The 25,748-nt window shown below is 25.9% G+C and overlaps 1 protein-coding gene across 5 annotated transcripts in view; it reads left to right on the top strand.

The window, feature by feature from the left end:
* Positions 1–25,748, top strand: part of mgl (megalin) — a 148,760-nt gene that overhangs the window by 76,580 nt on the left and 46,432 nt on the right. For all 5 annotated transcript variants that reach the window (XM_067285791.1, XM_067285792.1, XM_067285793.1 and 2 more), the window contains 20 exons: positions 598–833; positions 3,392–3,580; positions 5,599–5,813; positions 5,882–6,022; positions 6,153–6,362; positions 7,847–8,042; positions 9,700–9,953; positions 10,611–10,760; positions 11,064–11,357; positions 14,334–14,447; positions 14,576–14,695; positions 17,257–17,496; positions 18,612–18,746; positions 18,830–18,955; positions 19,038–19,169; positions 20,131–20,250; positions 21,515–21,640; positions 21,750–21,952; positions 23,085–23,269; positions 23,342–23,570. In XM_067285791.1, coding sequence (XP_067141892.1) covers positions 598–833; positions 3,392–3,580; positions 5,599–5,813; positions 5,882–6,022; positions 6,153–6,362; positions 7,847–8,042; positions 9,700–9,953; positions 10,611–10,760; positions 11,064–11,357; positions 14,334–14,447; positions 14,576–14,695; positions 17,257–17,496; positions 18,612–18,746; positions 18,830–18,955; positions 19,038–19,169; positions 20,131–20,250; positions 21,515–21,640; positions 21,750–21,952; positions 23,085–23,269; positions 23,342–23,570 — 3,615 coding nt within the window. The remainder of the gene's footprint in view (positions 1–597; positions 834–3,391; positions 3,581–5,598; positions 5,814–5,881; positions 6,023–6,152; positions 6,363–7,846; positions 8,043–9,699; positions 9,954–10,610; positions 10,761–11,063; positions 11,358–14,333; positions 14,448–14,575; positions 14,696–17,256; positions 17,497–18,611; positions 18,747–18,829; positions 18,956–19,037; positions 19,170–20,130; positions 20,251–21,514; positions 21,641–21,749; positions 21,953–23,084; positions 23,270–23,341; positions 23,571–25,748) is intronic.

Raw genomic sequence — 25,748 nt, forward strand, 5'->3', positions numbered from 1 at the left:
ACTTATAATACAATAATTAATTGTTAAAATTTCAAAAACATTAATGTAATAAAAATTGTTATGGAATTGCTTTATAAATACTTTTCTTCACACTTCCTTAAACTTAGGAATTTTACTCCAGTGCTGAAGTTAGAGTGAATTCTGTATTTAAATACTTGTATTTTTACTTTTTTAACAAGTTTATTTTGTTTTTAATTTAAATTATGATTCATTATTTGTCACCATTAAAAAATTTGTCATAACTTTGTTTTGAAAATTTCATATAACCTCAAAATTAATGAATTAAATCTATTAATAAATTAAATTGCTATAAATATTAAAAATAATAATAATTTTTCATAAAATTAAATAATGAAGTATTGCATAAATACTTCATTGTTTATATAACTTTCATTTATATAAATTTTCTATTTGTACACTAATTAAATGCATAGTTTTAGTTTTTATTCAAGTTGTGAAATGTGTATAAAATATTTTTAAAGTTTTGTTATGTCTGAACTTTAATGTATATTGAATTACTTTATATATCAATATAAGAGTAATGTAATGTTATATATACAGTATATCAACTGGATAATAGTTTAATTTCATTTCCAGATATATTCAGTAAGCCTGGATAACTGGAGACAGCAAAGGATACCAGGTGATATTACTGTCCCATTTCCATGGAGTCCTGTTGCAATTGCAGTAGATTGGGTTGGAAATAAACTATATATTTGTGATGCACTGGGGCAAAAAATTGATATTATGGAACTTGATGGTAGTCGTCACGCTATACTTCTGAGCAGGAATTTAAGTTCTCCCATGGATATTGCCTTGGATCCTACTGAAGGGTAAGACATGAAAATAATTATGTAAAATCACTGAATGGCAAGAAACTAAGTTATTCAATAGAAATATTCAATTTGTGTCAAAAATTTACTGCATGATTGAAGGTAACTTTAATTATTTTTAGTCATTTTTAACTGTTAAATTTGCTAAATACTGTATGTTTGAGAAATTATTTTAATGTAATTTAATTTTTTATAAAAGTTTTGTGATGAAAATTTCATACAGTTAAATAAATATTAATAATCTTTTTGGCCTTCAAATCTGTGTCTTCAAATAGATATAGGTATAGATGAGCTAGCTTGTACAGATATACCAAATATTTTATGTGATGAAAAAAAAAATTCGAAATATGTAGCATTTCATATCTCAAATTTTTATGTTTATTATGTGAAATGTTTGTTGTGAATCATTTTAGCTTATAACAGTTAAGAATTGGTTATTACATATTCGTACATCTTACAGTATATTTCAAATAATATCTTAACATTATTTTAAAATAATAATAAATAAACATGAAAATTATTAACTTTCAAATATTAATATATATTTTTAATTCTCATCATGATGGATATAAAAAAATATTATAATATGTCAATGGCTGGACAGCTAAGGCAATTCATGTGTCATCATACCATTCTGGGAATCTGGGATTAAATCTGAGTGAGCAACTAACTCCCCATAAACTTTTTGTATGTTCTAGATATATTAAGCTTCATTCCTAACCAGCTAACTGCCCAATTGTGAATCTGGCTGACTGCATGACGGGTATGGAAAGAAAGATTACTTAGTATCCACAAGGCAGGAAAAGTTAAAAATGCAAGAAAATAAAAAATAAAAATAAATAAATATTGTAATATGTCTTACATATGTTTTGCTCTTCAGTTATACATCTTTATACTTATATAAAAATAATAATAATAATATTATCATTATTATTATTATTATTATTATTTACTTCACAACTGGGTGCATAGGTAGAGACTGGGCATCTTTGACATCACTCTTTATTCAGGAATCTCTTACACACTTTACAACTTTAACTACAAATATATGTATTTTTAAAAAGAAGGATGTGTATTAGTTAGCACCTCTTTACTAAATGCCTTAAAGAAAAAAGGTATGTTGTAATTTACCATTATAAAAAATTTGTAATATGGAAAATACATGTTCATATTTGATTATGTAGCCAACAGAAGAGGAGCGTATATGCCCGAAACGCATATTGGTGTGTAAAGATATTCCTGAATAAATAGAGTGATGTTAAAATTGCCCAGTGTCTGCCTATGCACCCAATTGTGAAGTAAAGAATAATTAAAAGAAGACACGGTTTTGGAATAAGTCAATAATCATTGTTATTATCATCATCGTCATCAGAACTGAGAAACTAAGTCAGTCATAAAATAGCATGGTTTTCCAATTGGACTAAAATTGTACACTTTATAATATCTGTTGAAAGTTATCTAAGTTAATAGATGGACATTTTAATTATATCCTATATTAAAAATAAGATAGGAAAAACTATGCCCTGCTAATGTAGATAATTAGAGAATTTGGAAAATTTTTTAAAAACGTAATTCTCAAGAGATAGAATACTTTTCTGTTTAGTTTTTATCTTATATTTTTGTATTTTTAAGTTGATTTGTGCTTTGGGTATAATTTGTGTATTGGAAATATCAATTTAAAATTATAAATGTGATTTAACTTGAGAAAAAATAAATGATTTAATTATTAAATAAAATGACATTAATTAATAATAAGTAAACATATTAAATAAATTTTTTCAAATATTTAATACCTTCATTTCTTTGCTATATCAATTGGTAAGCTGTTGTTATATCTTCTCTATTCCTGATTTATCTTCATGCTTGTTATTGATATTATCTTATTTAGTACAATATTGTTTTTATAAAGAAGTTGGTACTTTGTTTAAAATTCTTTGAGATTTTATTAAAAATTTTTTCTGGCTTAAGAATTAAAATACAGTATACTGATTTTTTTCATTACTTCTTAACACACATTTATGCTGGTGTAATTTTTAAAACTATAATTTTATGGCTTTTATATGTAACTTCCTTTAAATTTTTTATTAGTATAGTCTGTTTTTATTTGTATAAAATATTTGGATACTTTCAAACACATTTCAGTATTCTTTCCTGTAATGTTCAATAGTTTGTATGATCATTTTCTTTTTTTATGTTTTATATATCATATATTTAGATCAGTCAGAATATAGAATTTAATTTTACAAGTATGGAGTATAATTTGATTAATGGAAACATGCATATGATTATTTCATTGAAGATTTTATTAGAAATAACAATTTGATTAAAAAAAATGTTATAATATTAATTACAAGTAAATGTTCAGTGAACCTAAATGATTGTTATAAGGCAGTTTCTTTTCTAAATATAATCTAAAGGTTTGGAAAGCATTATATTTGCTATGTTTTAAGCTATTATTCAGAGTTTTCTCTTAAAAATGTATAATTTAAATAAAATAAATGAATATACTATTAAATGATTATTTCTGGTTGTAATAGAATAAACTTTTTCATTTTTAGATACATGTTCTTCAGTGATGGTGATAATATTGATCGTGCACATATGGATGGTACACAAAGAATTACAATTGTAGATACTTTTATATATAAAGCTTCAGGATTAGCTGTGGACTATGTTACAAAAAGAATAATATGGTGTGATGCACAATTAGACCAAATAGCCACTGTAAATTATGAGGGTAAAAATAGGTAAGATTGTGGAAAGTTATGTATTTTATTATGATTTAATTAATGTTAAAGCTAAGATTTTATATAAATATTTTATATTTTCAACATATTAATTTAAAAAGTTAAGATAATGGTATTACAGTATCAATTTTTGTAATGATTTGGTATTTGGTTAGATTATTTATGTAATTTTGTGATAATGATTTATAAAAGCCACAAAGTTTTACAGTTATAGGTTAATGAATAAATTTTATTTTAAAATTTGACAAATAGAACAAAGGATTTATTTAACAAAAAACAAAATTATGAATTTATTGCTAGCAATAATGGATATTTGATGATATAATAAAAGCAAATTTTTGTTTCTTATGAAATTATTTCATTTTCTTCTGATAAAATATTTGTCTAATGGAACATCATTTTCAAAATTGCTTCATGCAAATCCAAATAGTTTAAGAAAATATTAACACTGTCTGTCGGCATTATTATTAATAACAACACTGACAGTAAGAGTTAATATTTTCTGGAACACAATTTTGCTTTTGTAAAATGAAAATTATAAATGAAAAAAAATTTTTTTTGAATATAATGTTAAAATACTTCATATATAAAATTATAAAAAATCAATTTCCCTTAACAAATGCAAACATTATATCTACCTTATGGATAAAGTTTATTATTTGTATCATATATTTGTATTTAACAAAATGTTTTGTGACAAAATTGTAGAAATTTATTTTGTACCATGTAATAAATTCATATCATTAGAAGCAGAATAAGAGGTCTCTGTTCATTTAAACAATATTTATGTATGCATAACACTCGCATTGTAATATTTGAAAAGGTAAAGTAAATTTGCCTTCATACAGATTTTGTATTGATTTATATAAAGTATTCCTACTTTTTAATTAAAATTTTCATGTAATTATAATGGATTCAGTTCTTAAAAGCAGTGTAAATTACTTTTTTAATGGTTTATTTAATATAATAAAACTTCTCTAACGTTTGAGTTAGAGAAGTTAATAAATACAGAACTCAGATATTTTCAAAAATAAATTGAAATTTGCTGTAATCTGTAATAAATTTGATAGAAAATTCTTATTCTTCAGAGTTAAATCAGTATTATTATTGTAATGTATTGAAAATATTGGTTTTTCTAATGAATTATTCAACAATTTTATAATATTTTTTCAAATCTATAGTAATGACCATAATAGATGCTGCTACATATAAACATAAGATAAAAATTAATAATGATTTTATTGAATTATTTAATTTAATTTATATTCTATTTGCAATTATTTCTTATGCAGAAAGTTTAATAATAATTTTTCTTCATACTACAGATTTGATTACATAAAAAATTTAAATTTACATTAACTGTTTGCAGTTAATATAAATTTAAATTTTCTGAAATAATTGTAATAAATATAAAGAACATATATTAAAGTTATAAGTAATATATATAAAAGTTCAAAAAGTGAAAAATCTTCCTTTTATTATATAAAAGTAATAGAAGAAGAATTTTATCTCTAAATTATTCCATAATTTATTTAAAGTTTTATATCTGGATCCATACCATCATTTCTTGGAATTTTTTATGAACATTACACAGTAAATACGTTCATAATTTTTGTAATAATTATGATTATAAAATTACTAATAAAGAAAATATAGGAATGATTACATTCTTCTAAGAATGTAATTGTTCCTATATTTTATTTTATTAAAAATCTGTGTATTAATTTTAAAATTTTTAGATCTCATTTTATTATATTTTAAAAAATTTGTAAACTGATAACAGAAATCATTTAGCCAGAATAAGGATACAGACTAATAAAACAAAATATCTGTAAATTTATGATTTGAACTATAATTTATTTACTGAAAAAAATATTGCAAGTTTTTATATCTATTTTTAACAAAATTATAAACATAACAAAATATATTATAAACAGAATTATTCATAATTTATTGTTAAAATATTATATATTATTATATCAGAATAAAATTTTTATAATTATTTTTATATCTATTAGGCAGACTATTATTAGAGGAAGTACACGTGTTCCCTCTCCCAGCAAAATAACTCTGTTTGAAGATAAAGTATATTGGACTGATGGCACAAGACAGGGTGTATTAAAAACAGACCTTTACAATAATTCAGATGTAGCTAAAGTTATTTATCGTGACAGAAGTAAAATGAAAGAACCTAAGTCAATATTTCCCTATCATGCACTTCATCAGCCTAGAGGTAAATTAATTATTTATATAAGTTTAAAAATTCTGAATTTTGATAAATTATTTATTTTTAAATTATAGTAACTAATCCCTGTGGAGTTAATAATGGTGGTTGCCAGCATATGTGTGTTGTAACTAGAGCAGCTGATGGATTTGGTATTGCTTATAGTTGTGTCTGCAATATAGGCTATGAACTTGCTCCAAATGAACAAGCATGCAAAAGTAAGTTATTAGTTTGTAATTAAAACAAGAATTATATATTTTTAATACATATTCAAATTACTAATTCTAATACAAAAAATAAATTTTGAAAGTAAACAGTTGTATAATTTTATGATTCATTTTTGAATAGGAGTTGAACAGTTTCTATTATATGCACAACAAAAACTTGTACGAGGTACTTTGATGAATTTCAAAACAACAAGATGCACAGATGCTATGGTGCCAATTGTGAGCAAATCGGCCAGATTTGTTGGTTTGGATTTTGATGCTAGAAGGAATTATATTTATTATTCAGATGTTATTCTTGATGTTATATACAGGATAAAAACGGATGGGACAGGTGTGTATTTAATTTTAACAAAATTTAATTAAAAAAAAAAAAGAACTATATAGAATCATTTGCTGGAAAATAATCATTGGCAAAGTTTATTTTTATTTTTTTTAATTTTACACCATAAAGAATTAAAAATGTAAGTTTGCTAATTTTTACTTTTAAAAAATATTATTTTTGTAAATTCATAATTATTTTGTATGAAACAAATGAGTAATTTCATTTGTGTCAATAAAAAAAAAACTGAAAAGTTTTGTTTTTCTGAAAACTCATTGAACTATTGGAACAAAATAAGAAATTACCTCAAAATATGATTTTTGTGTTGATAAGGCAATAATCATGTTAACTTTTTTGTATTAAGATTTTAAAATATTTATTAATTGTCTAACATCACAAGCTTGATTTTTAAATTAATAATACAGTTAAAATACTGATAACTATGAAGTACACTGTTACTTAAGTAAGCAATTGGATATTGATTTATAGACATACAGTACAAGTAAAGAAATACAGCGGAACCCTGTTTATTTGGATACCATTAATCTGGATCTTTGGTTTATCCGGAATAAGAAAGATATACATATGGAAAATTCTATATACATAAAAAAATCAAAGAACTAACTAGTACATTAGTATAATGTTGGAGCTGTAAGAATACTATTTTCTCTTGGGTTAGTGCCAATTTTGAACACCTGCAACTCTATAACCAAGGATCTGGTAACAAAAATAAGTACAGTACAGTATATCACAATTACTTTGGTTCATATTAGTGTATTGGTTTCCCTGCAGAGTGCTAAGCCTAATTATCGGTTGACCTTGAAAATAGTCTTGGAGATAAGTTTACCCCACACAAATGTTCAGGAAACTTACGTACGTATACTGTACAAGCTGATAGAAAACAATGAACTGATACTGTATGTAGATATCTTTTGCTTTATACTATTAATATTGTCATAAAAGTATATATAATGTGCAATAAATAAAATATAATGTATATCTAGACTGTGTTATTTATGCTGTTAATAAATTTGCTGGATTATCTGGATTTTTGGTCATCCAGATTGGGCCCGGTTCCATTTGAGCCAGATTAGCAGGGTGCCACTGTAACTCTGTACAATAAATTCAACAAGTAAATATAAAATTTTATACTTAATTGATTTAATAATATAATATATTAATTAAAGTGATTGAATTCTTACAAATATTGATTTCACTATATTTTTATTACTAAAACATATTTTAAACATCATCTCCAGTGTTTTGATTAGACATTAAGCTGATCAATCTTACATAATTATGTTTAGAGTGAAATATTATTTTATTTATATATATATACATATACATACATACATACATACACAAAAATACTATAATATTCACTCAAACAAATATAAATATACTATAATATATTCACTATAATATAATATATATATGTATATTAATCTAGGTAAGGTATACACAATCTTAAAAATAAATTGTATTTTTATTTTTAGGAAAGGAAAATGTTCTGGCATCACAGAATGAAGGAGTTGAAGGTTTAGCTCTCGATTGGGTTTCCAATAATCTTTACTATATTGACAGTCGTAAAGGAACATTAAATGTCATCAGTGTAATGAATTTCCAATATCGTCGTACATTATTAAAAAATTTAAAACGTCCAAGAGCAATTGTTGTTCATCCAAATAAAGGGTATTTATTATTATTTTATTAACTATATAATTTAAAACTCTTCTACACATATATAACTTACAATTTATACCTATAAAGAATATCAGATATGCACATTTTTGCATAGTAATCAGAAGTAATTGAGATGGATGGATAAGTTGATTATATATGAGGCATTATTTTTTAAAATTTTATGTGAGGATATATAATTAGTAAATACATCTAAAAATATTATGTTCAGTTACAGAATGAAGTAGTTTGAACAACTCTATTCTATTAAAAAATCTTTTAATTAAGTTATCAAACTCATATCAGTACATAAATGTATAAATTAAAGTACTACTTTATACATTAAACCAATCCACAATTTGTACTTCTACAAAAATTGATATAATGCATTTTATGTACATTGTTAATCCAAGATTTATTTGCGGTTAAGAGAGAAACCATTATTAAAATAGCTTTTTAATTAATTGTAAGCTTTGAATAATATATAAATATACTAGCTGATAGGCCCGGCGTTGCTCGGGCAAAAGTAATGATAGCGAAGATTAAGATTATTACGTTATAGTCACAGAAGAAAAAGAGTAATTTCATCAACAAACTAAATATTTTTAATAAAAGGTCGAATTTGAAAATCGAATATTGTAATATTGTTCGATTTTCACGACGTGTTCTGATTATATCGTTCGATTTTCATCGAATGTTCTAAAGAATAAAAGTCGAGAAAAACCGAATTAATCTGTTTAAATTTGAAAATCGAATATGTTCTAACATATAACTTTTTTTTTTCCTCCAGCGCCCGTAAATCTTGCACATCGCCTTCTCTTGTTCTCCATTGTTACTTAACACTTCTATTGACACTTAACACTTCCATTGTTGATGGAAGTGTTAAGCCTTAATCCTGTCCCTCTCCCCGTGGGGAGGAATTTCAAAAAATCCCTTCTTAGTGTGCGTTTTTATGACGTACCGTAACTATGTACAAAATTCCAACTTTCTACTCTTAACCGTTTGGGCTCTTAACATTTCCATTGTTACGTAACACTTCCATTGTTAACACTTCCATTGTTGACACTTCCATTATTACTTCATACTTCCATTGTTGCTTCACACTTCCATTGTTACTTAACACTTCCATTGTTGATGGAAGTGTTAAGACTTAATCCTGTCCCTCTCCCCCGTGGGGAGGAATTTCGAAAAATCCCTTCTTAGTATGCGTTCTCGTGACGTACCCTAACTGCGTACCAAATTTCAACTTTCAACTCCTAACCGTTTAGGCACGTCTCGATAATGTATATAGAAGCTTCAATCCTGTCCCTCTCCCCCGTGGAGAAGAATTTCGAAAAATCCCTTCTTAGTGTGCGTTTTCGTGAATGTACCCTAACTGTGTACCAAATTTCAACTTTCAACTCCTAACCGTTTGGGCTCTGCGCTGATTATTATTATTATTATTATCATATCATTATCATATCATCATTATCTATCAACTCGTCTCGATTATATATATAGATAAAGAAATAAATGTTTCTGTTTATTGGATATTATTTAATATTAATCATTGTTTAATATTTTGTATATTTACAATTAGAAGAAATATATAATTGTTCTAAATGTATTAGAAAAATTAATATTTAATATTTCATTTATATGTCTTATGTTTAAAATTGAATTTTTTTAGATATGTATTTTTCTCCGAGTGGGATCGACCTGCAAATATTAGCAGAGCACATTTAGATGGAAGCAATGTAATGGTTTTTAGAGGTGTTTTGCTTGGATGGCCCAATGGATTAAGTATTGATTTCAGTCGAGATAGATTGTATTGGTGTGATGCACTTCTAGATCATATACAACATGCCAATCTTGATGGTACAGATGTAAGAACTATTAATTCACCAAGAATAAAACATCCATTTTCATTAGTAATTTTTGGAGGTAAATATATTTCTATGAATTCGTTTAAAAGTTTACAAAATAATTTACTTGCATTTGATTATTTGTAATTTATTTTTTTAAATACTTGTAATAAATAAATAAATTATGCATGCATTAAAATGTAAATATATTTATTTATTTACTTTCTGTGTTAAAAAGAGACTGTTTTATTTTTCAATTAATTTATAAAGATTCTGAGGAAGATTAATTGAAGATATAATTGAATTTTTATTAATTAACTTGGGAAGTTGACATTAGCAAAATTCTATCAGTTTACTCTTTCAACAATTAATTATGCTGTTTTTGCATGTTGGCTGAGGATAATTTATATTATTTCTCAAGGATAGGGACTTTTTTCTTTTCTAATATTCAATAAGCTGTTGTATTCATCAATGGATTCTTTATATAGAATGACATGTTATATTTAAGTTCTAGAATTTTTGAATTTTTTAGCTTAATGAATTTTTGTATAAAAATCCTTTATAAAACTTGTTTTGTGGCATTTTTTAAGGTTTTTTTTCAGCTTGAGTTATAGTAGTAAAAGTTAATATTTGTATGAAGAGCTTTTTCATTGATATTAAAAATTATTTGATAACGAATTATTTATTTTTGATTCAATAATTTGTATTTTATATTATATATTTTATTTTTTTATAGAATGGCTTTTTGTGACTGATTGGAGACTAGATGCTATACTTCGCATGAATAAAGAAACTGGAGAACATGAAAAAATTGTTGCCTCCGTCGAAGAAGGGAGTCGTTTATATGGCATTAAAGTTTATAGTCGAGATAATCAAAAAATTGACAGTAAATATATTAAAGATATTCAAATAATTTTCATTAAGATATTTTGCTGTTAAATTGTGTTTAATATTATGTATTAAGATATGATATTAATTAATGGTATTAATGAAAAATGAAAACGTTATAAAGATATAATGTTTTTATTTTTCATAACTACAACAATTTGGTTTTAATCTTCATAGAATGTAATATGTTTAGAGCCAAGAAAAGTTTCATAAACATATTTTTAAATTCTGTTTATTTTTCAAGTGAATTATTAACAATACTTGCTAATTGTGCACATTTTTCTTTGTTTTTTTTAAATAGGTCGTCATCCCTGTCAATCTAATAATGGCAATTGTCAGAAATTCTGCTTCTCAATACCAACAAATAGTACTCAGGGTCCAGATTTGAGAGTGCAATGTGGATGTCCTTATGGAGAAAAATTAGCTAATGATAGCAAAACCTGTATTGCTGATCCTAATGCTGAACCACCAGTTCAAAGTTGTCCAAATGCATGGGATTTTACCTGTGATAATCAAAGATGCATCCCTAAAACTTGGGTCTGTGATGGTGATGATGATTGTCTTGATAATTCTGATGAAATGAAAAATTGTACCCGTAAGTATTATACTGTCATATTATTTTTATAAATATTGTATTCTAATTATGTTTTTAATTTTTACTTATATAAGTGAAGATGTTTGTTTGTTTGCTGTATAAACAAACAAACTGTTTGATCAATAGATACAAAACTCGGCAGTTACGTTCACATACTTCTAACTTATATAATGTCATACATTTCACCCTAAAATATCAATTGATTTTCTATAAATCAATTAATTTCTATCTACATTCAATTTGCTGGCTTTACACAAAGTGCCATCTATTGGCAAAAAATTTAAGAAAATAAACTAAATATGATGCTTACAAAAAAAGGATATAATTTTAAAAAATATATATTGTATTCACTAAATTACTGTGACAAGGTAGCATATAGCACTCTTGTCTGAGTGGAATCAAAAGTGTTACTCTGTGAAAAGTCTATAGTAAGTATATAAGTATTTAATTTTCCCATTTAACAACTTGGGATTTTTATTTCTGATCAGCACTTTCTTAATTCTAATAAGTGCCTTTCAGTAACTGAGTGGATAAAACCACTGAACACTGGTAGTTAGTGTCATGAGTTCAGATATTGGCCAATGGGCAACGCCACATGGAATTTCCCAGGTTTTCTTCACATTAGTAACATTTAAATAAGGTCCAGCTTCCCATAAAAGTCTTCCTGGAATGCATTCCCCTTGGCAGATTGCGTATGTGTCATGTTATTATAACCAAATAAACAAAACTAATTCTAATGAGCAATTATTTATTGTAACATTGTCTCAATGCCAAGTTGCAAGTTTTCGTCACAGTGTTCTCAGTTCTTTTAGTGGTATCTTGCCCCTGTATATTATACTTTTGCTGTTAGCAATAGTCATGCCAGTTATCTATCTTAAGTCTGTTTAGGGAAAAATTTTGTAATGTGACTTCCAGTCAAAACTGGAAGTTCATATATAGTTAATCTGGGCCTCTTGCCTCTAAGCTTCTTTCCATATGTGGTCTCAACTTTCATCTATCTAACTCCTTTCTTGAGATTAAGGAAGGATGGCATGTAGACAGACAGGTAGAGGGCAGATGGAATTTAAAGGTCTACAATTTTTTCTAATTGCAGCCCAATAATTTTTTTTATAAATGTGATATTTATGAGAATATATTCTCTACATAGTTTATACAATATGTTCAAAAAGTATCAACATTTTATTCATACATAAACGCAATTATTCTTGCATTTTTACAAAATTTTCTTTAGTTAAACAAGTCATATGAAATCTTTCTGACATTAAGGTTAGTAACTTCCATCACATGTAGGGCCATCATAATCTATCCAACACCGATCAGTTTTCAAATATTAATAGTAGACTAGTATTAATTAGTAGTTGTTGACCATTCTCTCTTCCAGGAAGAGGCCAACAACTACTTTTGGTCGAATTACTTCAACTCCCACAACAGTCTCTTCTTTCTAGCAGACCAGCAGTAAGGTGGCATTTGAATAGGAAAATTACATAATAATAAAGTTAGCAGCCAGCACAAAATGTGTTTTGAGGATGTTGAGTTTAAATATTTCACCAAATTTGATTCATTGGCAGATTACTATTTGATATTCAGCTGTGAATGGTACAGTTTCTTACAGTTAACGTTAGGAAAAATATATCTTAAAATATTTAAGATATATTTTTTATCAATTGGTGTCTACTTGATCAATGAAATTATGCCTTTTCGTTTCATCTGAGCATTGCAATAAACATGACAATGGTAGACTGAAATAACCAAACTCTTTATATGGCTTTCATTTTAATGTTTATTATATTATAGTATTTCATTTGTATTTACAAAGCTTATCTTAAATAAGAGTTTATCACATTAAGTGACCAATCTAACATCTTTTAAAAATACTTTATTCCTTTATTGTACACAATTTAAAGAATTTTTAAAATATGTTAGATTAGTCACTTTGTGTGACCAATCTAACACATTTTACCCTTATGTAAGATAACCTTTGTAAATATAAATCAAATACTTTAATATAATAGAAGTGTTAGAAATATGAAATAATCTAATAATCTTAATCTTTGTTGTTATTTTTTATTTGAGCAACACCAGGCTCATATGCTAGTTATTTTATAATTTTGCTATGCTGATGTGTGATATCTGCATTTAAAACTTTTATTATTTTATTTTATATACTAAAAAGATATTTCTAAAATATTATATAAGATGTAGGATGCTTTCTGAGCTATACTGAAAAGTAAATTGAAAAGAAAAAAAATAAAAGTATGAAATATTTCAGATATACCAACTAACAATAAAATATATGGAGAAAATGTTTGAAAACTGAATTTTCTCAATATATTAAATTTCTGCACATGTAAAAGCATTCTTATAGATGGGACAAAATTGGCTTTATATTAATATTCCATAAATAACATAAAAATTCTTTCATAGTATTGGAGGCATTTATTATTTTTTTAATGGTACCACAGAGATGCCACTGAATACTTACTGTATCAGTACCCAGTACACTTATATTTAATTAACTTAGCAGTGCAATGCTCTTATAAGCCAAAACAAGCTCATACACATAAATGCATGCTCTTATATTTCAAGATATGCTTTTATAAGTAAAACAGGATTGTATTTCAATCTTGCTTCACTTATAACAGCATTTTCACTTAAAATTTTCATATATAAGCGCATACTCTTATTTGTGCAGAAATACAGTATTTACTTGATATATTTTTGCATTTAATATTTAAAATATTAATATATATATATTAAATGCTATATATTTATAAGAAATGCTTATTTAGATTATAGTTTATAACTATTTATTTTATTATTCTTTTGTACATACATGTGTAAGTTTTGTTTAATACATAGTTGTGGTTGAAAAGTTTTTAATTTAAATATTCTTTAATTAGTATATTTAGAACAATAATATAATGTTTGCATTAATGATGTTCTCTTGAAAAGTTATTACTTTGTTTTATTTTATAGAAACAACTTGTGGTCCAAGAGAATTTCAATGCAGTAGTGGTCGTTGTGTTCCTCAGAACTTTAAATGTGATTCCGACAATGACTGTGGAGACTATTCTGATGAGACAGGGTGTGGTAAGAAATTTTTAAATTTATAAAATTTTATAAAAGAAGTGTTTAAAGTATTTATATATATATTTATTTTGTAATTTTAAAATTGATTTAACAAGATGTATTACATTAATTACATACTTTTATTGTAGTTAATGTTACATGTGAAGCTTCAGAATTTAGTTGTGATAATGGACGTTGTATTCCAAAATCTTGGAAATGTGATTCAGAAAATGATTGTGGTGATGGCTCTGATGAAGGTGATTTCTGCAGTAAGTATCATACAAAACATTTTTAATTTATGAAAATAAAAAGTTTAAAAGTTTTAAAAATTGTTGTTATTACATTACTAATATAAAAGCCGTCATCTGTGTGTGTGTGTGAATTCCTTATAACTCCTGGAATTTTTATCCAATTCAGATAAAATTTTAGTTATTTTGGTTTAATGTTCTGACAGAAAGTATAGGCTACTTATTTTGCAGAAATATTAGCTGTACAATAAGTGTTGTATCGATTTCAGATTGGTGATCACACTTACATTGCAGTGACATCACTGACCACATGACGTTCATGCTTGACAAGGGAATTTCCCTTAAGTTGCATTTTTAAATATATTGGCAAATGACATATTTTAAACATCATTAAATTTAAAATTTAAATTTTAAAAATGATAGCACATTTTGTCACTGCTATAACAATTTAAAAAAAATATCTTTTCATAGTGACCACATGACATTCTATTATCCAATCTGAGGTAACGATCTAATGAGCTGTTATTTAGAAAATGTTATCGCTCACCTAACTAACGTACATACAATTTATCTTTGTTCCATCAACATGGAATTTAGAAATGGCTTTGTCAAGGGCTGCAGAAACAGCATAACATCAGTCATCAAAACAATATTAAGGTGTCTAGCAAGAAAATCTTTTAAAAGACAATACAGTGTTTACTCAGAATTTAATATATAAAGAAATTTTTTAAAGAAAGATTTTAATATTATTTTAAAGGTTAAATCTGTTTGTCTGTGTGTAAGTGAATTCTTTGTAACTCCTACTATTTTTGTCCACTCTAGGTGAAATTTTGTTTTGTTGCTCTTTATGTTACAACAGATAGTATAAACTACTTAATTTGTAGAAATATTAACAACTCTTTTTAAATTTCTTGAAATTTCTACTCTTCTCAATTCTTCAATCTCTACTTTCTCATAAAAATATTCTGTTATGCTTGATGGGGGAATTTCTAGTTTTTATATATTGAATTTCAAATATACAGTGTACAATGATTACTTCTAATGGTTTTGCAACTGCTAAGATAGAAATTTTGTGTAGGATATTCAGGCATATTTATACATACCTATTCACTGAAGGTATGAAAAATGACATATGTTAATGGTCAGTTCATTTTACTTTATTTGTAATCTTTAATGTTACTAAGTTTGATTTTTGTTTGTTTGTATATGTTTTGTTTTCACTGTTTTGTTATCATTGTTACAAGTCTTTTTATGTAATGTATTGTCTTATAACATTATAATATATAAGGCAATGCTTATAATCACACAATAAATGTATTTACACTTCTACATTTATCATATAGATGCAGTCACAATATTTATAATTACTTAAAGTAGTTAATTATATTAGTCACATAATTATATATTTCTTTTATATTAAAATATTAAAAAATGTTTTGAATTTTTGAATATTTTTCTTGTAAAGATTCCTAATCAAACTGTATAATTTTTTAATATATATGGATGTTGAATGTAATATAACAATTAGATGATATTGATTATAATTTTACACTTAGAAAATTTATTGAAGATATATCTTATCATTACAAAATTATTGAGTTAGAATACAATAATGAAAGTAGATTAAATATAATAATTATGATGTTATAATTTCTTAGCTTCCCTAATGAAATTATTTTGTTTATTAAAGAAATTATTTGTCATCGTTTTAATAAAAAAAATGAAATAATTTTAATGGAATTACTGACATGAAAGTAATACATTATTCTTGCATGATACTTATCATGAAGAATATTTGGAAAATTACTTGTATATGAATTAGCATATTGATTTTTGTTTTTGATCATTGTTTCCTTGCATTAGCAATCACACAAATGTTTGGAAATAAATGCTGCAAGATGTCTGAGATTGTTATGACAGCAAAAAATCAATGCAAAATGAAAGCCTAATAGTCTGATAGAACATACAAAGTATATATTTTATCATATGAATGATAAGTATGAAGGATAATTAATTATATTTTGAATTTAAGTTTTGTTATGATACAATTATTAATGAAACTCTGTATTTTTACTTTAATATTGTGAAGAATAACTTGTTTAACTGATAAGAATTAGCTTTAATTATAGAGATAAAATAGTTTGATTAGGATTAAAAGAAATTGAAATATAACTAATTTCTTTATTTTCTAAATCTGTAATTTTACAATGATAAATAAGCTTTTCAAAAATTTCTATGCTAAAAATTAAGTGAGCAAACATTTGGTTAAATTGTTTTTAGATATCACACACAGTTTTGAATTTGAATGGCAAAAATCAGATGATAAACTCTATTATTATTGATAGTGACGTGTTTTAAATATTTCATATATTTTCAAATTAATAACATTTTATTTGATTTATTATTATCTGCTGATATTTTTGCATATATTAATAACTACTTCAGTTTAAAATATTTATAATATCCAACATATATTTGTAAATCATTATAAAATCTTTGAATTATGTTTTTATAAATAATTTAATTTTTTTCCATTGTTGTAATTTTACTATATTAATTGAAATATATATTTTTATTTGTAGCTGAAAAAACTTGTGCGTATTATCAATTTACCTGTCCTGGATCAGGACACTGCATACCTCAGAGTTGGATTTGTGATGGTGACAATGACTGTTTTGATCAAGCTGATGAACAGAATTGCCCTCCAATAGTATGCACGTCTTCGCAGTTTCAGTGTGCAAATTTAAAACAATGTATTCATGAAAGTTATCATTGTGATGGTGTTCCTGATTGTAATGATAATTCAGATGAATTGGGTTGTCGTAAGTATTTTTTAGAAGTTATATTAATAATTATAAATATATTTTTAAAAATCCACATTATATATGATGACCACAGAGCAAGAATGATCCATATCAGTAAATTCTAATTTTGAGATTTTAATCAATGAAAGATTTTACATAATATTTTGCATATTTTCTTTTTTGTTTTTTCTTTTTGTGCCTTGGATGTAACAACAAATTCCATTTGAATCTGCTTTGCATTAGATAACAGTTGCTTTTAAACAAATTTCACATGCTAATGCTATAACATCAAAACCACACTTGGATCACTCTTGCTCTCTCTGAGGTTGCCATATATACAGTGTGTGTGTATAGAATAATGAATTTTTCATAAAAATCGACTCTTAGATCTCCAAGCCAATAGTAAGAGATTTTTATTAAATCGAAATAACATTTCAAATATATCAAAGAATATTTTCAAGAGTTATATTTTGGGTACGCTCGTTAAGTCGAACAAGTTAAACGCGTTAGTAATGAATCGTTCGAATAGTAGTAGTCTTGCTCAGTGCGCATGCTCCGCGGTGATGACGTATCGAACGAAACTCTAACGAAGCTCACGAAGGAAAGAGTTAGTTTACTTCGTTAAGAAAATGGCGCCCGACGATATCGATGTTTCTAGATCTACTCGAGTGTTTAAATTGTGAATTAAAAGGTGAAATGATTGAAATAACTGTCCATCCGAAGCAACCTAAGAAAAATATTTTGAATAAGACTGCAATATCAATATTCATATCTTCGATTTTAGAAACAGCCATTTAGTTATAACAAATCGTTCGAAAAGTCTAACGAAACAAGAATAACGATGACGTCATTCTCGTTTAACTCGTTTGACTTAACGAACGTACCCTTTATATAATGATTCATTTTTCATCTAATATAAACCTTTGTTACTGGTCAATTTATGATACCAAAAAGTAAAAACTTACTGGAATATATGTTTGGAAAGTCAGGGAATTTAGAAGTTGAGTAAAAAGGAGAACCCTGTGTTTTTTATTTTTGGCTTAAATAAAAAACAAAAGATATTTTATAATTTGTTGCTCTTACTTTTTTGTATGTATATTAAATTATAACGATTTACTATAATTATTTTATAGCTTCATTAGCTCCAAATCAATGTGATAGCGAAAAAACCTTCCAATGTAAGACTTCACGTATTTGCATACCTCGTTCTTGGTACTGTGATGGTAATTCTGATTGTGAAGATAGTAGTGATGAACCTAGCAGTTGCAGTAAGAAATTTTTAAAAATAATATATGATTATAATTTTAGTATTCTTTTTAAATAAAAAATTTTAATATATAAAACTTTTTAGGTGAAATTAATTGTCCAGTCAATCACTACAGATGTAACAATTCTCATTGTATATTTAAATCTTGGATATGTGATGGTACCGATGATTGTGGTGATGGTTCCGATGAAGATGCAAGACATGCTTGCAGTTAGTTATTGTTTTAAATATTTACTAATTTCATATATTATTTAATATAACACATTTATTTTGTGTAAAATATTTAATGTAGCTGCACCATCCTTCATGTGCCCTTATGGTCAATGGCAATGTCCTGGTGTTACTAAAAAATGCATTGATAATTCAAAAGTTTGTAATAAAAAAATTGACTGTCCAAATGATTCTGATGAAGGTCCACTTTGTGGTAAGTGAATATGTAATTTTCCTGTCTGATATTTATTTTTATATTAATGATATTGTTTGATTTAAATATCATTGGTTCAAATTTTGTACAAAATAATTATTTTATAGTATATTTAAAATGGACAAAAAATTTATTTATCTAGAATTTAAATTTGTTATTTTCAAATGAATTTTGATAATAAAAACAAATGAATACTTTAAAACACCATTTCCAAATTTTTTTGTTGGGTTCTGTTTGTTTTGTGTTTTGACCCACAAAGCTGTAAAAGACTTGTATGACTTTGAGAAACCTTTATTTGTCTGTATCCCATCCACACCAAAACTGAGCTATAATTTCTGTTACCTTAACTTGAAAAATATATACAGTATTTTGTTAGCAAATAAAAAAAATTAATCAAGAATAGAATGAAATGCCAGCAGCATTTGTCTTTTAAAAAGCTTCTGGAGTTGAAGCAGCAAGTCAGCATACTATCAGTGGATGAATTTCATGTGCAAATTTAAGACTGCTAATAAATTTTTCCTCTGTTACATATTTTTCTCTCATGGAATTTCATATATTCCTTTAGGGTACCTTGAGATTCATGGAATGCAGCTTGAGAATCCCTTCTTTAAAATATATTTATTAATTTACCATAGTTTTCAAAAAGATTTTTAAATTTGACTTATATGTTTTCTCATTCATTTATGTTTTTAAGTGCAAAAATAATTTTTGATTGAATTCTGTTGTTTTATTTATTTTATATTTTATTGCGTTAAATTTTATAGTATCATAGTTTTTAAGCTTATAAAAATTAAATTTCTGAATTAAGAATATATTGTCAGTACTAAAAGTTAAAGAATAGATTAAATATATATTAAAATAAAACTTTTACTTATTTACCTTGTAGAGCATATTTTTCTAAAACTTGATATGTACAACAAATTTTATTTTATTTTATTTAACACTTTTAATTTATCTTCAGAATTAAATGAATGTAAAGACCATAAAGTTGGATGTACAGGTGAATGTATGCAGACACCAACTGGTCCATTATGTCTCTGTCCAAAAGGAGAAAAATTAAATGATACAAACACTTGTATTGGTAAGTAATTTTTAATATATTTTAAAAAATATAAAAAGTTTTATAGACTTTTATCTTGTTTTGAAATAGTACTAATAAAATTCTGTTAGTGTAACTGTTTATACATAAATAAAAATCATTGAAAATTCAAAATAATATTTTGATTTAAAAGCTATTGAAAATAACACTGTTACCTGATACAATATATTAATTTAATTTATTGGGTTATAATTATAAATTTTCCAATTAATTAAAATTAGTTTTTTAAATTTCTAAACTTTACACTTATTTCAAAAGTCCAATAAATGTTTTAAGATTTCTTAAAGTAGATTTGATGATAATTGAAATTAAGTATAGAATCTTTAAGGTTATGGTTTGCATTTTGAAAAGAAATTATATAAAATGAAAAAGTCTGCATTGTAATTTGTATCTAATCATATAACACTTATGTAATATAAATATTCTTTAAATAATTGATGATCACTTTGATTTGAGTTTTTGTAATTTAAAAATGAACAATATACAATACAATATTCAAACACTATCATTGTGGTAATTACTTAAGCACCACTATTTCACTTACATCTGAATTAATAAACTTTCCATCATAAAACAAAGCAGAATGTTGTTATATTTATTTGCATTTTTTATGGCTAAAATATAAAAAAAAATGAATTGATTGTCTAATTTAAAAAACATTGAAGTTTTTGGAAAAAATTCAATGTGTTTTCAATTTTATCATAACCACAAAATTTGAATTTTGTGGTTATGATAATTTATGATAATAGTTATGAGAATTTAAAATATTTCAAGACTAGTGGAAAAATCACATTAAAAAGCCATTTTAACATATATTGATTTATGACGTTGTTTAGTTAGTCACAAACCACTTTAAAAATGTTCTCAACATTATCAAAAATTATAATAAATTATGTAATGAAAAATATCCAAAGAAATGCCAAAACACATAAATTTTTCTAAATAGAAAATTATTGAAAAAACAAATTACATTACTTTTGCAACCTGGATGTAAATAATATATTGAATGCTCTTTGCACATAATATTTATAAAAATTATTTTAAGTTGAATATTGTTAAATTAATTGTATGTCTAATAATTATAGCATAGTTTCCAAAATTGTACCATAATTATAATGTTGCAACTAACATCATCTGTAATGTATTTCTTACTTAAATATTAACTATTGGTTTAACCTATTTTTATTTATTTCAAATATTTTAAGTATTGGTATTTTCTTAAATATTTATTTAATTTTATATTCAGATATTGACGAATGTGCTGTACCTGGAATATGTAGTCAAGGTTGCTTCAACTCTAAAGGCTCATATAAGTGCACTTGTGAAGAAGGATATACTTTAGGATTAGACCACCACTTTTGTAAAGCAGATAGTACGTACTAATGGAATATTGTTATTTTTTTTTTTTAATAAACAAAATTAAATATTTAAAAAAAATATTCTTTACTTGAAATTAACTTGGATATTTTTTTAAATTGTAGATTGGACTAGTGCATACTTGGTTATTTCAAACAGAAGATCAATTCTTGTAGCTAATTTAAATACAACAACATTAGAACGTGTTCCTGTTAGAGTGGAAAATGTTGTTGCTACTTCTTCAGACATGAAAACAGATACCTTATATTGGTCAGATATGGTGGCAAAAAAAATTTATAAAATGGTCAAAGGAGGAGATCCAGAAGTTGTAAGCTAAATAATTGAATTTTTTATTTAAAATATGTTTAAAATTAATTTAAAACTCTATTTTGTTTAACATACCTCTTTGTTTGCAACCCATTTTAACATTGATGTAACACATTTTACTACAAATAAATTTAATAAAAAAGATGCATAATAATATTTTTTTTTAAATAAAGTGTCATCTCATAAAGTTAGACAGATGATACTTATTTATATATATTTAAAAAACAAAAATATACTTCATAACAAAAAATATAAGAGTATGTCAATACTTTGGATATAATATTTTCATATTTCTCTTTACACAATATGGTGATGTATTAATTGGTTATGAAAAAAAACAAAAACTATTTAAATTATTTATGTAATTTTTTGAAAGTATTCAGTCAAACCTGTTTTTATGCGCTCTTTTTATGTGCGATTTTTATTTGTGCGATTTTTTTAATGTGAATTTTTAATTTGTGCGGTATAGTTGGCGACTAGTCTCGTGCAATTCATCATGTCTCATGTTGACTTATTATAGCTAAATAAACTTATTATAGCATAAATGCACTTATTATAGTAATATTATTGCATGAATATCCGAAAAATGAAATAATTTACTTTTAAGTCAACAAAACACCACCTGGACAAAAATATGTAAAACAGACGATAGACCAGACGATGCAGTCAAGTGCTGACATCTGTTGTCAATAAATTCTATTTCGTACGGTTTTGAGTTATTTTCTATGTGAGACTTTTTTTATGCGGTCCCTGTTGACCGCATAAAAAAATTATTTTTTTAATTGTGTTGCGAAAACTATTATTTACAGCCATTCGTGAAGTTTCGTGAGATTTTTTTTATGCGTTTTTTTTAATGCGGTCCCTATCCCCCGCATAAAAACAGGTTTGACTGTATTTAAATTAAAATTTTATTATTATATATTTATTTTTTCACAAAAATATGCTTTTTTATATATTTATTTACATTACTGAAAAAAAATTTAAGAAGTATTTTAAATCAATTGATGAACCATTTTATATTTTAGACTATGCACTATTTAAAGATTGGTTTAGATATTATAAAGCTTTTATTTAAATAAACAAATTAATTTATATGGTTTATTTTATAAAATATTTAATATTTTATTTTTTAGGTAATTGACAGTGGCTTAGATTTAGTAGAAGGATTGGCATTTGATTGGATAGCAAAAAATTTATATTGGGTGGATTCTAGATTAAACACTGTTGATGTGGCTACTGCTAATGGAAATCATCATATTGTTTTAATTGCTGAAAATGTTAGTCAACCAAGAGGTTTAGCAGTGGATCCAAGAGAAGAGTAAGTTATTTTTAAAAAGTCACGAATGAAGTTATTAAAATTAATGTGTACTAATAATTTTTGTTATCAAAGTGTTAGATTATTGTTTTGGAGTGATTGGGGAGAGAACCCAAGAATTGAAAGTGCTGGACTTGATGGAAGCATGAGAAAAGTGATTGTGCATACTAAAATATTTTGGCCAAATGGTTTGACAATTGACATCCCAAACAAAAGAATTTATTTTGCTGATAGTAAATTAGATTATATTGATTTTTGTAATTATGACGGCTCTGGGAGACAGCAAGTACTAGGACATAATCACGTGAGTGAAAGTTTTATTAAAATGTTTTTTAATAATAGCTATTACCATATGAATATTTACTGTATTTTCATGTTTATAATCCATAATGGTGCATACCCCACAGAAAATTGCCAGAACAAAAATATCTTTGTATATCTTGCACCTATCGGAATATCTTTTGCATTGTAGACAAGAGTTTATAATTGCAAATTAAAAATCATCATATAACCTGTCCCATTGTTTAATCTGTACTCTTTTCAAAATGTTTCTTATATATAATTATATGCAGATTATAAGCACAAGAATGCAGTAATTATAACCAAATGTAATTTTGGAGAGGCAAGACAGAGAGAAGAAAAGAAAGCTAGAAACTGTAATTTTGCTTAGAATAGTGATAATTTTTTTTGCATACTTTTAGAGTGTTAGTAACAGTCATTCAAATTAAAATTTGTGTAAAAGAATAAACAAAGATTTTTTAAATACTTTAAATATTAGGGAAGACCATTCTTTCTGGACATTTTTTAGTTTACAATCATTTGTTGTGAATTGAGACTAAACAAAACAAATTTCATTATACATTTCCCAATTTTTGAAGCTACTATTTTGGTAGCTTCAAAAGTTGGGAAATGTATAATGAAATTTGTTAATAATGTAGCCTCAGTATTGAAAGTGAGTTTCCCAATTAATCTTAACTTTTCAAAAATGGAACAGATTTTTTAATTATGGAAGAAGGTGATACATGACTGAACAGTGGCATTCTATCTTTGGACATAAAGATTTCAGGTCAAAGGAAATTCAAATATGCATAATTTGTAAAAATTTAAAACTATTATCCTTTTATTCAAGTGATTATAAAATGACTTGAGAATCAAAAGAGTGACACTTATTTGACAATATAAAAATCTTGAATACATAATATTCATTTCTTATTTAAAAGCATAAGCTATACAATGCTAATAATAAGATGTTTTAATATTAGCCAACCTTGGCATACCCACCAAAAGAGACATTCAATAAAAAGGTTGCTGACACCATAGAGCAGCAGTTCCCAACTGGTGAGGCATGCTTTCATTGGGAGATGCAGAACATTTTTAGGAGAGGCACAAGCAGATGCGCGCAATACTATTCAGTGTGTGACTAAAGATTGAGAGTATATGGATAAAAACAGATACTCCTTCAAACACAATGTGACAGCCCTCCACAAGCACAATGTTTTTCCATCACTCTAATTTGTTTTCCATTATTGCGTGTAATATTCATTAGTTGTCCCCATATATTCTAGTAAATTTACTAACTAAACAAAACCAATCATTTCGATATTTAGAATGCATTGCTATTTGAAGAGAACTAAGTAATGCAGATTATACAGTGAACCTAGCAGTAGTAGCAGGGTTACTACTGATGACACAAGTATAGTTCCCAATAAAGGAAAGAATGAGCACAGGTAATATGATGCAAGTTATGTCAAGTTTAGTTTTGAAGCAAATTTGGCATTCAACAGTCCCAGTGTATCATTTATTTTCAAGTTCTTGCCAATGACAGCCTTAAAAGCTTGTGAACTTTGAAAGACATCTGGCCTAGAATTTGTTGGTTCCGGCAGGTGTAGAAATGTGTTGCATTATGAATGGAGAGGCAGCTGCAAAGAGATTGCAAACAATTCCACACTGTCAGATAATACTTTCACGGCTTAATGTGGGGAATGACGTACGCATAGGACTGACAGAGTTAGAACCAAACATTGAAACATTGATCATTTGTACAATTCAAACAAGCTCAGATTTCATATTGATGTTTACAGTTTATGAAACTATGCAAAACATTTTTTTAATTTACTTTATTATAACTTTATTCAGAAGGAATAAACCCCTGGTTATTCCGTCTGAATAAAGATATTATCCATTTTATATAATCAAAATGTGTAGGTAGGTATATCTGTAGTTTTTAATAGTGAAATTATATTTTTGCTGTATATTTTCAATCAAACCTTACCAGTATCATTTAATCTGTAATAAAAAAAATAAATACTGAATACAGAGCAATAAACACTTGTGTGCATGCAAAGGGGAGGCACCATTGCATGTGGACCACAATGGAGTAGGAATACTGTAGAAAAGGTTTGGAACTGCTGCGAGAGAGGATAAAGGTATTGGTGATGGCAACTTGGGCTTGGCAAATATGTCATTTATGTCAACTAAATAG

This window comes from Centruroides vittatus, unplaced genomic scaffold, assembly GCF_030686945.1.
Source record: "Centruroides vittatus isolate TY-2023 unplaced genomic scaffold, ASM3068694v2 scaffold_3038, whole genome shotgun sequence".
Lineage (NCBI taxonomy): Eukaryota > Metazoa > Arthropoda > Arachnida > Scorpiones > Buthidae > Centruroides > Centruroides vittatus.